Below are 15,286 nucleotides of genomic sequence, written 5' to 3' on the forward strand. Positions count from 1 at the left end.
ATAAAAGCTGTTTTAATTGTGAATAGTTATTTTTATTTGAATTCATGGACACAATAAAATATAATTAGAATGTTTCCATAATGTCATAATTAAAAAGAAATTTAACGAAAATTTAACAAATGACACAACGTATTCATGTATACAAAATTATTGTAGATCAATTTAACAAGAAACTATTTAGTCAATCTAATATTTTTAAACATACAAGTAAAGAAAACAACAACTATTGCATCACTATATGACATAAAAACAGTACATAGAGTTTAGATAAGCATTGTAGCCTCGGAATATGCAACGTGTTAAAACACAGTGGCTGTTCTGGTATGGCACGTTTGCATTTCCAATTAGTTAAATTGCTTTAGTTATTTTTAGATGAACAGTCACAAAATGGATGTTGTGCAGTCTTGTCTGTGTTTTACTGGTGATGTTAAGCAGATTTATTGATTCCAGGGTTTTAATACTAAAATATGCAACTCCTGGGCTTTTCATTATCAGCTCTTTAATGGACAACCATGTGAATATTCACTAACAGAAGTTCAGTTCTTGAATACGTTGGATATGTTGACCTTCTGGAATTTGTTACTTTGTTTCCTGCCTTGCACCCTGTGTTGGCTGAGATTGGCTCCAGCCGACCCCTAGACCCTGTGGTTAGGATATGGCAGTTTGGATAATCAATGGACGGATGTTATTTAGGGTTGTTTACCTGACTTGTTTATATTTAAAAAAAATGTTTATAATAATGTTTGAAATGTTGGAAGCTCAGTAATAATAATGTTGGAAGCCTTTGTGCTCAAATTAATAATGTTAAACATTTAAATATTTTTGTGATATGTAGGTTGTGTGAACTAATTGTTTCATATAAAGATTTTAGATGAGTGATCTGGCGGTTCCCTAATTTGTATTTCTATATACTGTACTTACAGCTAGTTCGGCATAATGTTGATGATTTGTGTGATTGATTTGTTTAGAAATGTGACACTCAGTAAGTCCTCTAATTGTTCCCGCCCAGTTTTAAGTAAAAATCACTCATGGTTTTCTCCAGACTTATGTATTATACATCTGACTTTAGTGAAACTAATAGTCATATGACTGCCAAATTCCTTACACTAATCACAATTTCTTTGTAATTTGGATCTTTATTGTTAAATGATACCCAAACCTCTTGTTCAAAGTTGTTCATCACACCATTAAATTCTGCATCAGTAATCAGTTTTCTAATATCAGGTCCAGCAAAAATGCCTTCTTTCAATTTAGCCTTAGCCAAACCCAGAAACCTTTTGCACAAATACTCCATCTTTTGATAGGCCTTTGACCAACTGTTTCATTAAACCACACTTAACATGAAGCGGTGGTAGCAGCACTTTGTCTGAATTCACTAAGTTATTGCTGATGTTATTTTTGGCACCAGGCGGTGATTTCTTCTAGCTGTCCATTTTCCCTGAACCCAATGTCAATTGTTGGCTCTGCTGACCCACTCACAGGTCCAGCCGTGTCTCAGACAACTTCACATGCAGCTACCTGCTGCTATGACTCCTCAACATGTTCAATTCCAGTGTTATTCTGACCCTACCATCGAATAAAATAAATGTTTGGCTTTAAACATAGATTTTACTATTAGAAAATATTAAATTCAAGGAATCATTTAAATATGATATTTAATTAAGTATAGAGCAAAAACAATAAAAAATGATAATTGATAGCTAGTGTTTTGTGAAAAAATATTAAGTGACTGAAAAATGTTCTTCATTCTTTATTTTACTGACAAGAAATTTATACAAATCACATGAAATAATCAAAACAATTTTTTCAGCGTGTACCTGTGTTACAAGCTTATGGCAAATCTTTATTTGACATTGAATTCAGTTACTAAGTTATTGTTTATATGGTGCTTTATAAAACAACTAACAACATTAAAGTATAAAATGAATTTATTAGCTGCACACTTTGTAGTATAAGATTAGATACCCTACAATAAGGCTATCATTAACACTGTGAAAAGCATGCCCCCAGACACAGACAGACAGACACCAGAATGTCCAAAATGCACACACACACTTTCTTAACTCACAGCACCACAATATTAACAGACTCAGTCCTTTGTCTTTCTCTTCTTCACAATGACCTCATCTCCTTCCTCCCAACTCTGGCTGCCCTTTTGGAGGGAGGTGGCCCCTTTTATACTGTCCCGGATGGGCTCTGGGTGCTCTGTCTGACGTCACTTCCTGGTTTGGCGGAAGTGTCAGTAGAGCACCTGGAAGCACTCTGGGTGTCCCTGGAACTTCTTCCAGCATTACTTCCTGGTGTGGTGGAAGTGCTGCCCTCCAAGGTTCCAACCACGTCTGGGCGCCCCCTGGCGATGACTCCATCTTCGCAGGATGTTGGGCTCCATGACCCCCATGAAATCCAGGGAGGCCGCCCACCTGTGCTCCAGGGAAAATATTGTCCCATTTCCGGTCCTCTGCTTCTTCCGGCATCCTGGCCGGGCAACGTCCCTGGGCGTCTATGACAACACATATGAGAAAGATTTGAATTTATATTAATGTTAAATTTTGAATGTCTTCAGTTAGTGTCCCTTTACTCTGAATGTTCCTAAGGTACATTTTGGGACTTCTCAGATTACATATTACAGTAATCCCTCCTCGATCGCGGGGGTTGCTTTCTAGATCCCCCCACGATAGGTGAAAATCCGCAAAGTAGAAACCATATGTTTGTATGGTTATTTTTATATATTTTAAGTCCTTAGAAACTCTCCCACACTGTTTATAAATATTCTCCGCACAGTTATACAGTAAACCCTTGTTTATCGCGGTTAATCCGTTCCAGACAGATAAATGAATTTCCACGAAGCAGGATTCTTTATTTATAAATCTAATATTTTTGCAGTTAGAGCATTGAAAACCTGTTTACGACCTTCTAAATATGTTTTTTAACATTATTAGAGCCCTCTAGACATGAAATAACACACTTTAGTTAAAAGTTTAAACTCTGCTCCATGACAAGACAGAGATGACAGTTCTTTCTCACAATTAAAAGAATGCAAACATATCTTCCTCTTCAAAGGAGTGCCGTCAGGAGCAGAGAATGTCAGAGAGAGAGAGAAAAGTAATCAATGAAAAATCAATAGGGCTGTTGGGCTTTTAAGCATGCGCCCGGCCGCAATGAAGGGATCAATGTGAAGGTAGTCTTTTTTTAGAGGAGCGTGCGTATCTTCTAAGCAAACAGACACTGTGCAAATAGCCCTTCTGCTCACACCCCCTCAGTCAGGAGCAGAGAATGTCAGAGAGAGTGAGAGAGACAGAGAAAAGCAAACAATCAAAAATCAATACGGGCTGTTAGAGTTTTTAAGTGTGCGAAGCACTGCACGGGAAGCATATCGTATATCACTGAGGAGTTTTATTTAATATGTAATACGTGCTCCGATTGGGTAGTTTCTCAGCCATCCGCCAACAGCTTCCCTTGTATGAAATCAACTGGGCAAACAAACTGAGGAAGCATGTACCATAAATTAAAAGACCCATTGTCCGCAGAAATCCACGAACCAGTGAAAAATCCATGATATATATTTAGATATGCTTACATTTAAAATCCGCGATGGAGTGAAGCCGCGAAAGTCGAAGTGCGATATAGGGAGGGATGACTGTATACATAATATTGTTATATTTAGCTTATTTTTTCCATGAATAAAAAAAGCCTTCTTCCACTCAATAAAAAGGAATATTGTTTTGTTTTTCAAATGTAGTCTGTTCAGTTCATTTACAGCTTATAACTTATGGCTGGCGGAGCTGCCCAGTACGAGGCTCTCTAATCTCGACTCCTGCAGAAAGGAGAGCTTCAGTGCTGACTTACTGTTCATTAGGAGGTAAATTGCACACAACAGCCCACCATAATTAAGTAGAAAGAGAAGAAACATACATTCAATTAGAAATTGATTTTGGCTGCTCATAGCTATGCCCTTCTGGGAGCTCCAGAGGCTAATGTCACTGTCAGCCTCTGCTTTATGTAAGATTAGTGGGCTGTTAGTTTTTGTATTTCAAAAATGAAATAGAGGAGTGTACTAAATATTATGTTGTAATGATCAGTATGTGGGTCATCATTAGCATTTATCTAAGAGATATCTTCTTCGAAAGGGACTTACGTACTTTCAGTTCAGTGTTCTATTTTGGAGCTTACACTCATTTTTTATGAAAGTCGTGTATTTATTTGCCATTAAGTGAAAATTTCTTAATTTTCTTTCTGAATAAAAGATCAAAGTATGTTTGCTTTTTTAATTACTAAAGTAATTTCATTTTAAAGTATTTCCAGAAATAGATAAAGGCTGTGGTTTGCTATTATAGTACAGTGTGTCTGAATGGATGCAGAAGGCATTGGAGGTAGAAGTGATGGACTGGCAGGGTGACCAGGAACCAGAGACCGATCACGAGGGATTCTACCAGACCAGCATTGCTACTATTGTCATTCAGGTAGGAGAGCTTGATCTTTTTTTTCTGCCTATGTTAAGCATGCGTCACTGAGGAAGAAGATCTGCAGGAATTAAAGTTTACTTACAGCTAGAAATTCAAAACACATTCATATATTTTGCCTTCAACTCATTGTTTGGTTGTTCATTAGAAGATCTAATAAATGTATTTTATTAGCAGTGACAATATCAGGGCTTAGTTCTCTGAACTTTTTGATTTACACTCCAGTATGTTTGTTTTTTATTTTTCTTTTGCAGTTACGCAGACACTCAATAGTATATACCTTTAGTTACAAGTCAGGAGCACTTTACTAAAATATTGTGACAGATTAGGAGCTTTCTCGCTCCCTTGAACCCTCAGACCACTTGTCAGACACCAGATAAAAGTCCAAATAATTATATATTACAATAATAATGTGCACAAAGCATGCTCCTCTCCACAATTCTCATAAATAATAATCAAATCAATTCTCCAATAATCAAATCACAATCCTCCATTCCCAAACGCTTAGCTACCCTGCCTCCCAACTCAGCTCAATTGTCTGGGATCTCCCACAGTCCTTTATAGTCCTCAACCCGGAAGTGCTTCTGAGCCCTTAGTCCATGTGATTATCCAGGACTTCCGGGTCAGGTAAAACTTCTCTTTTTCTTCAGCCCGGAAGTATATCATTTCTTCCATTCCCGTGACTTGGAAATACTTCCGGGCTATATGGGAAATATAAATCCCAGGGCCTCCCTGCAGCGACTCCTGGCGGCCCCCTTGGTATCCAGCAGGGCTGTACATTATAATTCCACGGTCCATAATTCCCTGCTGGCATTCAGAGCACCTTTATGCTGCAAGGAGGGCTCCATCTGGCAGCCTGGGGGTATTGGCCGGGATGAATGGCTGGCCATATCTCACAATATGGATAATCAAAACCAGAATATGGACTTTGGCACTGGTACCCCACTCTTTTGCAGCCTATATACTTTATTGTCACTCTAATTTTTGCTAGCTACCAATCATTCAGACTTTTAGAAAGTAATAAGTAATTGAACAAAGTAATTGTAGTAAGGGCTGTCCTCTGCTTTTCATGTCAAAATCCTAACTAAGATTTTAATATGCCCAGTCAAAAGAGTTGAAAGCCTTATGCTTGTAGGAGGGTTGCACATAGCAGACTGGTCCAACAGGATGGACAAATCAGCACTTCTTTGTGTTCAGAATATTTAACACAGGTGGAAGATCACACCCTATTATGATAATACTTTTTACAGGTAAAAAAATAGAATTGAATAACTAGCTGGATGTGTACCCAAGGACACAGGACAAGAAGAGATCCTCACTGGCATTTCTCTGCACTAAAACATTGCAAAAGTCACTATAACGTTGTAGCACACACCCCCGACAATAGCTTGTGCGGAGGGTTTTACCAGATTTATGTAGCAAGGAAGCCACAAAGCTTTTAAAATGAGGGATGGATAGAATCAGGCTAACACCTAAGCCCTACCAAATTTCCACCGTGCCACCCTAATATTAACAACAGCCAGGAAAAAGCACTTTAGGATTAAACACACCAAGCACACAAATATATAAAATGATCCTTATTTGCTAGAATAACTACTTACAAACCCAAAAAGTAATAAACAAACCCCCACACGACGATGTTTACAGTCCTGGAAAAAAAGTCCTTACTGTAAATGATGGGGGTGATTGTGGAAATGGAAACTAGAGTTAAATGATGGAAAGAAGTGCGGAATACTCCTATTCAATAAACTGCTTCCCAGGACATGGATAGTGAAATTCTGTCCTACCACCGGAGTCCAGAAGAATAGTCTTTCGAGACGCGCCTCTTATCCAAGAGCATTGAAGGACTGGATTGGGAGGAAAAGAACCCACCACCATCCTTATGTATGGTGGCCGAGCACCACCCTTCTCTTCCTTCCTTCCACCCTGCTACGAATGTCCAGTATCTGAAAATGTTTAGGAGCTGCTGCGGATGATCTTGACTAGAAAATGGTCCATTCGAAACGTCCCACCACAACCATCTTTTACGGTTTTATTGGTACAGTGCATACAAACCACAAACTACAAATCCCAGAAGCCCCTCCGCATCAATGCAAACCTGTTTAAAGACACTGACCCTAATTTACAGAAACAGAAATCGGTGCACCCAGTGTTGTCATTCACATTTAACAAACACTCAATAGGACACACTTATATAGAAATACAAACCTCCTATGTGGCCCTGCTACAAAGTATGTATTAAAATTAGACCTTTATTAATAACTAGCTGTGCTACCCATCTAAAATGGGCTGAAATCGAATCAATGTAGACCACAGCATTAATGTTTGAAGTACAGCATGCAAAAGATGGTTGTAGAACATGTCTAACTTGTCATAGCAAGAAAGGCAAAACTCCATCACTTCACTCAGTATGAGCGGACGTGTGTTCAAATATAAACAATTTCTTACCCACACTCAGAATGTGCCGGAGTCCAAGACTGAACGGCAAATTAACATCAAGTTACTCATGAAACTGAAGAAATACACAATGGAAGCTTTTCAATTATTGACCGATACTTACGGTCAATACAACAAAAACAACAACAACAACATTTAGTTATATACTACATTTTCATAAAAAAAATGTAGCTCAAAGTGCTTTACATAATGAAGAATAGAAGAATAAAAGACACAGTAAGAAAATAAAATAAGTCAACATTAATTAACTTAGAATAAGTAAGGTCCGATGGCCAGGGTGGACAGAAAAAAAAAAAACTCCAGATGGCTGGAGAAAAAATTAAAATCTGTAGGGATTCCAGACCACGAGACCGCCATGTTAAAGTAATGTGTTTTCAGCAGTGTTTTAAAGTGCTCTACTGTATTAGCCTGGCGAATTCCTATTGGCAGGCTATTCCAGATTTTAGGTGCATAGCAGCAGAAGGCCGCCTCACCACTTCTTTATGGTTAAGCTTTTGGAATTCTAAGGAGACACTCGTTTGAAGATCTAAGGTTACGATTTGGAATATAACGTGTCAGGCATTCCGATATATAAGATGGAGCGAGATTATTTAAGGCTTTATAAACCATAGGCAGAATTTTAAAGTCAATCCTGAATGACACAGGCAACCAGTGTAGTGACATCAAAACTGGAGAAATGTGTTTGGATTTTCTTTTCCTAGTTAGGATTCTAGCAGCTGCATTCTGCACTCGTTGCAAGTGATTTATGTCTTTTTTGGGTAGTCCTGAGAGGAGTGCGTTACAGTAATCTAAGCGACTGAAAACAAAAGCCTGAATTAATTTCTCAGCATCTTTCAATGATATAAGAGGTCTAACTTTAGCTATGTTTCTTAACTGAAAAAATGCTGTCCTAGTGGTCTGATGAATATGCGATTTAAAATTCAAATTACAGTCAACAGTTACCCTTAAGTTCTTTACCTCCATCTTGACTTTTAATCCTAATAAATCAAGTTTATTTCTGATAACCTCATTGAATCCATAGTACATGTCTTTTGCATTTGTTTTTGAATGGCACAAGTTGGAGCTCAAAGGAACCCATTTTTGGGGGGTATAAGACAAGAAAGCAAAATCGACGGAGATCCTCAACAGCCTTTCAGAAAGTATCTGTAGAATTGCTTTTTGAAAGTTGGCAGCAATGTATGCAGCTGTGTGTCAACTCAGAAGGGAGCTATTTTGAAGGTGATTGTAGTTAATTTTCCAAATTTGTTCAATAAGAAGAGTTACAGGCACTGTGTTGTTTTTTTTTTTGTGTTGGACCCCACATATATTCCACCCTATGCCTTGCGTTACACTGCAACTGAGCTACAGTATCTCATAAATGACTGTTAAGAGTGTGTACACATTTTTAGATTTTCCCTGGAGATAAACATACATTGAAGGCAGTTGCAAGTAGTGGAGAGAATCAACCAATTATTCTTAAAGATTGTGTAGAGGAACAATACTACACCTTTAAGGGGTATGTAGTATAGAAGTTAGGCAAAACTGTACAATTATTAACGACATTTGGAAGCTTTAAAATAAAAATGCAGTTACTGTCATACCAAGCCTCCATTTCCCTACTGTATGTCCTTGGAACTTTTGTTACTTTTATGCTGGGGGTTCAGATAACTCCACAGTTTTCCAGTTTATTTTTGCCATGAGTTATGTAAACAAGATTTTTTGTTTTATAGTATCTTGATTTTTAAATACCGCTCATTTATTTGCCAAAAATTTTAACAGAAATTCTATCTTCTGCAGGTTTCCAAATTTAATAAAGGGAAATCCTGAGCAGCAGTCAGAAATCATCTGTCTACTCTCTCTCTCTATATATATATATATAAAATTCTAAGCCTAAAAGTGCAATGATTTTATGTGACATTTTTAAATTATGTTTTTTGTCACGCTTTAAATCAGGCTTATTTTAAAACCTACACATACAGTATATGTTGGGTATCATTCTTTTCAGTATTTATCAAACTTTAATGTGATGTTGTTAGATATTTAGATTCCTAGTCCGGTTTTAAATTATAAACTAAAAAATATCAAGAACTCACATCCCACGAGACGAGACTTAACCAAGAGTGCCAAGAGATTTAACCACGGCTGGGGCCAGAAATAAAAGACAAAGAGTAGGACAGCTGCTGTACAGGCTTTTAAATGTTCTAAGCGCAGTGCGAGATGCAGATCATGCGGCACAGCAGCAGCAGCAATCCAGCAGCTGATCGAGCAAAGAGGAGGTAAAAAAAAAATATATATATATTTGTTTCCCATTGTATCACTGTTTAAGAGGGGGTTTCAGAGGAGTAACTGTATCTCCCTGGGGTGCGTTCAGCCCACCTCTTCACAAGACTGGCCGCAACTGGGGGTTGGGTGCCAAAGGTGCCAGGGGGCTTTTCTCCCTAGTTACTTCATAAAAGTAAGACCTGCAGTAAAATGGCACAGAAGGTGCAACCACAAGTGAGTGTTGTTGAGTATATGAAAGCTTTGTGCACTGAAATGTGTTGGATGGAGTGTATTTCCTAATCCAGGGGTCTACAAAGTTGGTCCTTGAGGGCTGTAGCAGCAGCAGGATTTTGTTCCAACTCAATTTCTCAATGAGAAGTCAATTATTGCTGTTGAAGCACTCACTTAATGCTCAAGCAACATTTTTCTTCCTCATTTTAGTTGTCTCACTTGTTAAGATTCCCCTCTTTTAATTGCTTATTTTAGACTTAAATAGCTGCATTCATTGTTTTTAACTGCTCCTTATTAGCAATAAGATGCCAATGGCAAAGCAGTTCTCTACCTGACTTGTTTCTATTTACACCTACGCTTAATCAGCTAGTTTGATAAAATATTTGAAAGGAAACTGAAGAGAAAACAAGTGAAGGACTGAAAATTCTTTGGATGATATCCTTTGAAAGGAAAAAAAATCTACAATACTGCAAGAATGGTCTTACATGGCAGAATGAAACACTAAGAAGCCATTAAATTAAATAGGATCTTGTGGACGCTAGAGGTGCTGTTGCCCTGTTGAACCCACCAGACAGACATCGAGGACACACATGTAAAAGCACCAAGAAGATTTCTTTAACATTTTTCTTCAAATAAAGTGCACAACGCACCACACTCTCCACAATTCTCCAACAGTAATCAATACAATAAATCAATAATACAAATAAACAATCCTCCACTCCAAGCAGCTTCATTGCCCAACCTCCCAACTCCTGCTCTCCTTGCTGGGTTTCACCAAAGTCCTTTAAATAGTTCATGACCCGGAAGTGTTCCTTCTACGGGTCAAACGACACATCATCCTCCTCAAGAAGCCCGGTCTTCTGTCCTCGTGCCTCCGTAATAACAATAGGAGTCCCCAGGTTCCTTGTGAGCTCCCCCTGGTGGCACCCATGGTACCCAACAGGGCTGAAGAAATGCACTCCATGTCCCATGCTGCCCTGAGGGAATCCGGGGAACCATTTCCATCCAGGGGAGCTGCCATCTAGCATCCCAGGGGAGGCAGTGTCCTAAAAACCTGCTCGTCCTCCTTCTTTCTGTTCAGGGACCCCCCCCGGCCAGACTGAAATGCCAGCTGTCCATCACAGATCTGTTTTTGGCAAGAATTAGTTTGTAATTAAGCAATTGGGTTGGAACAAAAACTTGCAGCCACAAAGGCCTTCGAGGACCAACTTTGCCTCCCCCTGTCCTAATCAAATGATTTCTCTGTAAGATGATGATGATGATGATGATATATAAATCGATCCCAAAGGCCCTTGTGACCTTTCATTAATGTAACTGGACTAAACATGAGCTACATGCTCTTCATGTATCCAAAAACTGTTACACTTATAAGGTAGTTACTTTTGTAAGTTGAATCTTTGTCTGGTTGCCTCTTTTTTTTTTAACGGTCTTTTTTTTCCTTTATAGATGCTGGAAGAGAATATCCGTGTTGCTTTAGTAATTAGTGAAAGCTTGAGAGATCAGATGATTGCCATGGGCCTTTGTGAACTAGAGACTTTTGTCAGCAGGTAAAGTCACTTCCATTTGTTAATATGTTAAGAATTGAGAATTGACACAATTGGCTGCAGAAAACTGCAGCTGTATTCCGACAAACATTACAAATGGTAAAATAATCATATTTTTTGCAATGTAAGAAACAAAGAAGGAAAAAAGGATGGGGTGTCCTTTGATTTGATTGTTCTTCTTGTAGATTGAAATAAGACATGAGTGTTAATGTTCAAGTGTGTCATCAGAAATAAAGCTGACACAATGTCAGGCTACAGGCCTCCATTTGGAGCACCACTAAAACCCTCTTACACTCCAGATAACCCAAATTACTTAATACCCGAGCCAATAATATGCTGTCAACGCTGCCTGGTGGTATAATCTGAAACTGCTAACCAAATCTGACAAATATATACAGCAGCAGGGCCCCTTTTCATTTGAAACCTAAAACAAGCACCAGCCATTTCTCTGATTTTATGTATTGCATGCAGCTAGCAATGGTTTGTTTTGGCACCAATTTGTTCTGTGACCACAGGGCTGGCCGCATGCAGCATGCCTAAAAATGCTCATTTTGGACATCCTTCACACAAATGCTAGAGTTAATAATCTCCAGGATGCAACAGAATCCTAAAACGAAGAATAAAAGTAAAAAAATATAATTTCAGATATACATTTTTACATTATAACTGGTTACTCCTAGACTTTGCAGTACCAGTATGAGAATGATGATTAATAAATTCTGGCTTTAGCATATTGCCAGCCTCATACTTGCATACTAACACAGAATGTATTGTTGGAATTTCAAAAATGTGTCCAGCTTCTCTGTTCTGTGTACACATGAAGTGTTTTGAGCAGATTACATTAAAATGCAATTACCCAAAGTTTGTACCCCTTTTGATCCCAACTAATATGTCTATCAAGAAACAGCAGTTGAGGTCCTACTGCTTAACATCATCTTTGAAAATCTAGTTAAGAGTTTGGCTATAGGTTTTAGAAGTGCATTCATTACTAAATAGTTTTATTTAAAAATTTTAAGAGCCTTATGTTCCCAGTATTGCATAATTTCATATACAAGTGCAGAATTTAATTTCTGACTCTCTCAATTTTAAGTACACTTATGACACTGCACTTGTGTAGTTTTTGTTGTGTATTTGTATGTTCAGTAACAAGTTAAATTTATACTGATGTTGATTGACATTCCTCTTGTTGGTAATTTCCTGTAGAATGTTAGTTGGTGGGATTTTAGGAGGAAAAAGGAAGTCCTTAAAAAAAGGTATTTTGGTCTTTACTGAGAGAACCTAATGAGAAACTGACATGACTTTACAGTTATTAAAAGCAATATTTAAGACTCATTATCAACGTCTGTGTGTCGCCAATCGATGTTATAGTTTTATAATCTGACATTTAATTTCAGAAATGTTTGAAAATTGTGTTATTAAAGTTTATGAAGTGATGCTCCAATGTATGTTTGGAAGTGAATATAAAGAAAGTGTTGATCCTGATAAAAGACTTTAGAAGAGGAAATCGCAGTCTAATCTACTCAGATTAATGGGAGGTTCATATCCAATACATTTGGGAATCAAAGCTGAGAAGATCACTTTTCTTAGCTACATTGTTTTTAATGAACTATTGTAGTTAACTGACATATAAATTGTTAACAGTGTTTACTGTTGTCTGATCTTTATTTTTGAAAAACCTGCATCATCACGGGGACGCTAAACAGCAAAGGGAGCTGCTGCTATTGACCGAGTGTATGTGCAGCAACTGCTGTATGTGCAGACCTTGTTCTAAAAATGAGCCAGCAAATCTTCTCTGCCTTAAATTGTATTTAAACAGTTTTACAAACAACAGAATCCAGAAATGTAAAAATGAGAGATTTGGAAATAATGTGAGCCTACAGCAATGATGTAATTGTGCTTTGAATCCGAGGAGCTCCGTTTAACTGTGTATGCAGTGGATATTTTTTGCTCCCTTTTAGTAGTAATATTTTTGTGAATGTCACAAAGAAATTTCCTATTGTAGGACAATAAAATAAACATTTCTTCAAGTGTTCTGATCTTTTTTTTCAATAAACTGCAGAAATTAAATTCTCATAACTGTTTTTAACAATAAAGTGAGTGTGAAAATGTGTCTGAATATTTGCCAATATTACATATTATGTAGTTAATTTGCAAACTGGTATGCCCAACAAAAAATTTAAAAGTCAAACTTAGGCTTTGCCACAGATATGTCAACAAAGCCGAAAACTTTAAATGTTCTTCTAGAATCGAGACAGATTTAAACCTTTTGAAACAGTTCTCAGTCTCTTTGGATGCTAGCTAGGAGTAATTTTTACCTGGTCCTATTAGAAAATCTTCTATAGTTTTATTAACATTTACTGCACAGGACAATGCATGACTACAACCTTTAACTGAGCCACTCCATTGTTTCTGTGGTCATACATTTCAGATAAATAAAATGTTTGGAAGAAAATTCACTTTTCTGGGGTTAGTTTTTTAGCAGAGAGCCGTTCTCTGGCAACATTCACCAGTTCTGCCTTTCCTTCAGCTCTACAAATATACCCATTCCCAGCTGATGAGAAGGATCCACTGAGCTTAGTGTGATGCTACCATACTAAAACTAGAGTTAGAGACATGAACATTGTAACGTTTAAACCTTACATAAAACTCTGAGTGTGGGTGACAGATTCCAATGTTAATCTTATATCACAACTCCTTTTCCCAATATTCAACTGGTTCATGCATGGGCTTTCTAAAGAATTCTAGATGGACATCAAGATGATGATGTTTGAATTGTTGCTCTCTCATTGGCCTCCATGACATCTTCATGTCAGAACATTGAATGTTTGTTGACACCATTTCTAAGCTGCTGTCTTTACTAAATGGACTACGATGGTTAACCATTTTCTAGTCTATGCATTTCTGTCACTTCATTTTCATACATTTCCATCAGATTCACATTATGACCAATGATTCTTGCCTGTATTAGGATCCTTGGCATTTGTTAGTTTTTTGGTGAGAATTCTACAGGGTGGTCCAGATCTAATTATACAGATCCAGCTCGTCTGGATGACTTTGCTTTATGCAGGGACGATTCCAGTTCGGCGTGAAGACAATTCTTCATGTCGTCAGTTCGCACACTTCTCAATGGTCCGGGATTTTTCAGGTGATTTTCTATGCAATAAACTTAATAAGTTATAGCGTAATGAAAATTGCATAATTAGATCTGGACCACCCTATACTGGTTTTGGTTTTCTTATATTTGGCAGTTCCAGCTCAAAAAACTCTGGTGGTTATAGTTGTTTTTCTCTTATTGGCTTAGTTTTGTTTCTGTTTATTTATTTGTACCACTTCCACCACCATTCTGTTTATTGATTGGCAGCGCTATATTGGGTGCTAATTGTTAGGTCAATGTTGTATCTGTATCTGAGTACATGGATTCCCCAAAAAGATCTTGATGCTTTGATTAATTACTGTTTTGGACTCTCTTTACATTCTTGAATGTCTCGACGTTTTTCTGACTTGTCTCGCGTTTTAACTTTGTTCACTACTATTTCTGAGATCCTGGTTTTGATCTGCATATAGTTTTTGCCTTGCCTTTTCTCCCAGATTCCCATTAAATCATAGTGCTTGTTTTTACTAAGCACAACAGCTGGGAGTTTAATTCAGAAAATGTGACTTCAGGGCAGAAGATTTTAGAGCAATCTGTGCTTCCGGAGCACCAGGGTCCATATAATTCAGTAAGGACCATAGTTTAGTTTTGAGTTGATTTGAGATAATAATAATAATAATAATAATAATAATAATAATAATAATACAGTGCCATTCTAAACACCCTATCTTAACAAACAATAAAATCTTAAACCTAACAATAAGCAAACATGCATTTAAACATACACACACACACACACACACACACGTATCTATGAGAGATCTGTAGACAAGCATGTGAATTAAAAATACAGAGTGGAAGAGTTTTTTTTTTTTTATTTTATTAATTTTATTACAATCAATACATAGCAATCACATTTTTACAAAAAAAAAAAGAAAAAAAAAGAATTATGCTAAGAACAGATCGATCCCCACCCTTGAGAGAGAGAGCAAGCCAAACGTGTAAAATTTAAGGCTTTTAAAAATACCTAAATCAACAAATTCTCTGTGCTTTATAAACTTATTTCAAAATATTACTGATTAGATCCTGCCATGTTTTGAAAAAAGTCTGCACAGATCCTCTAACTGAGTATTTGATTTTTCCAATTTTAAATAATATAACACATCAGTTTCCCACTGACTTAAAAGAGGAGAGTTTGGGTTCTTCCAGTTTATCAGAATAAGTCTGCGTGCCAAAAGTGTAGTGAATGCAATCACAGTTTG

General features: G+C 37.3%; 1 protein-coding gene across 2 annotated transcripts in view; it reads left to right on the plus strand.

The window, feature by feature from the left end:
- The window catches only part of exoc3l1 (exocyst complex component 3-like 1), a 76,278-nt gene that overhangs the window by 24,718 nt on the left and 36,274 nt on the right, over positions 1-15,286 (plus strand). For both annotated transcript variants that reach the window (XM_039763844.1, XM_039763845.1), the window contains exons 6-7: positions 4,335-4,460; positions 10,836-10,936. In XM_039763844.1, the coding sequence (XP_039619778.1) occupies positions 4,335-4,460; positions 10,836-10,936 (227 nt within the window). The remainder of the gene's footprint in view (positions 1-4,334; positions 4,461-10,835; positions 10,937-15,286) is intronic.

The sequence above is a fragment of the Polypterus senegalus genome, chromosome 9, assembly GCF_016835505.1.
Source record: "Polypterus senegalus isolate Bchr_013 chromosome 9, ASM1683550v1, whole genome shotgun sequence".
NCBI classification, from domain to species: domain Eukaryota; kingdom Metazoa; phylum Chordata; class Cladistia; order Polypteriformes; family Polypteridae; genus Polypterus; species Polypterus senegalus.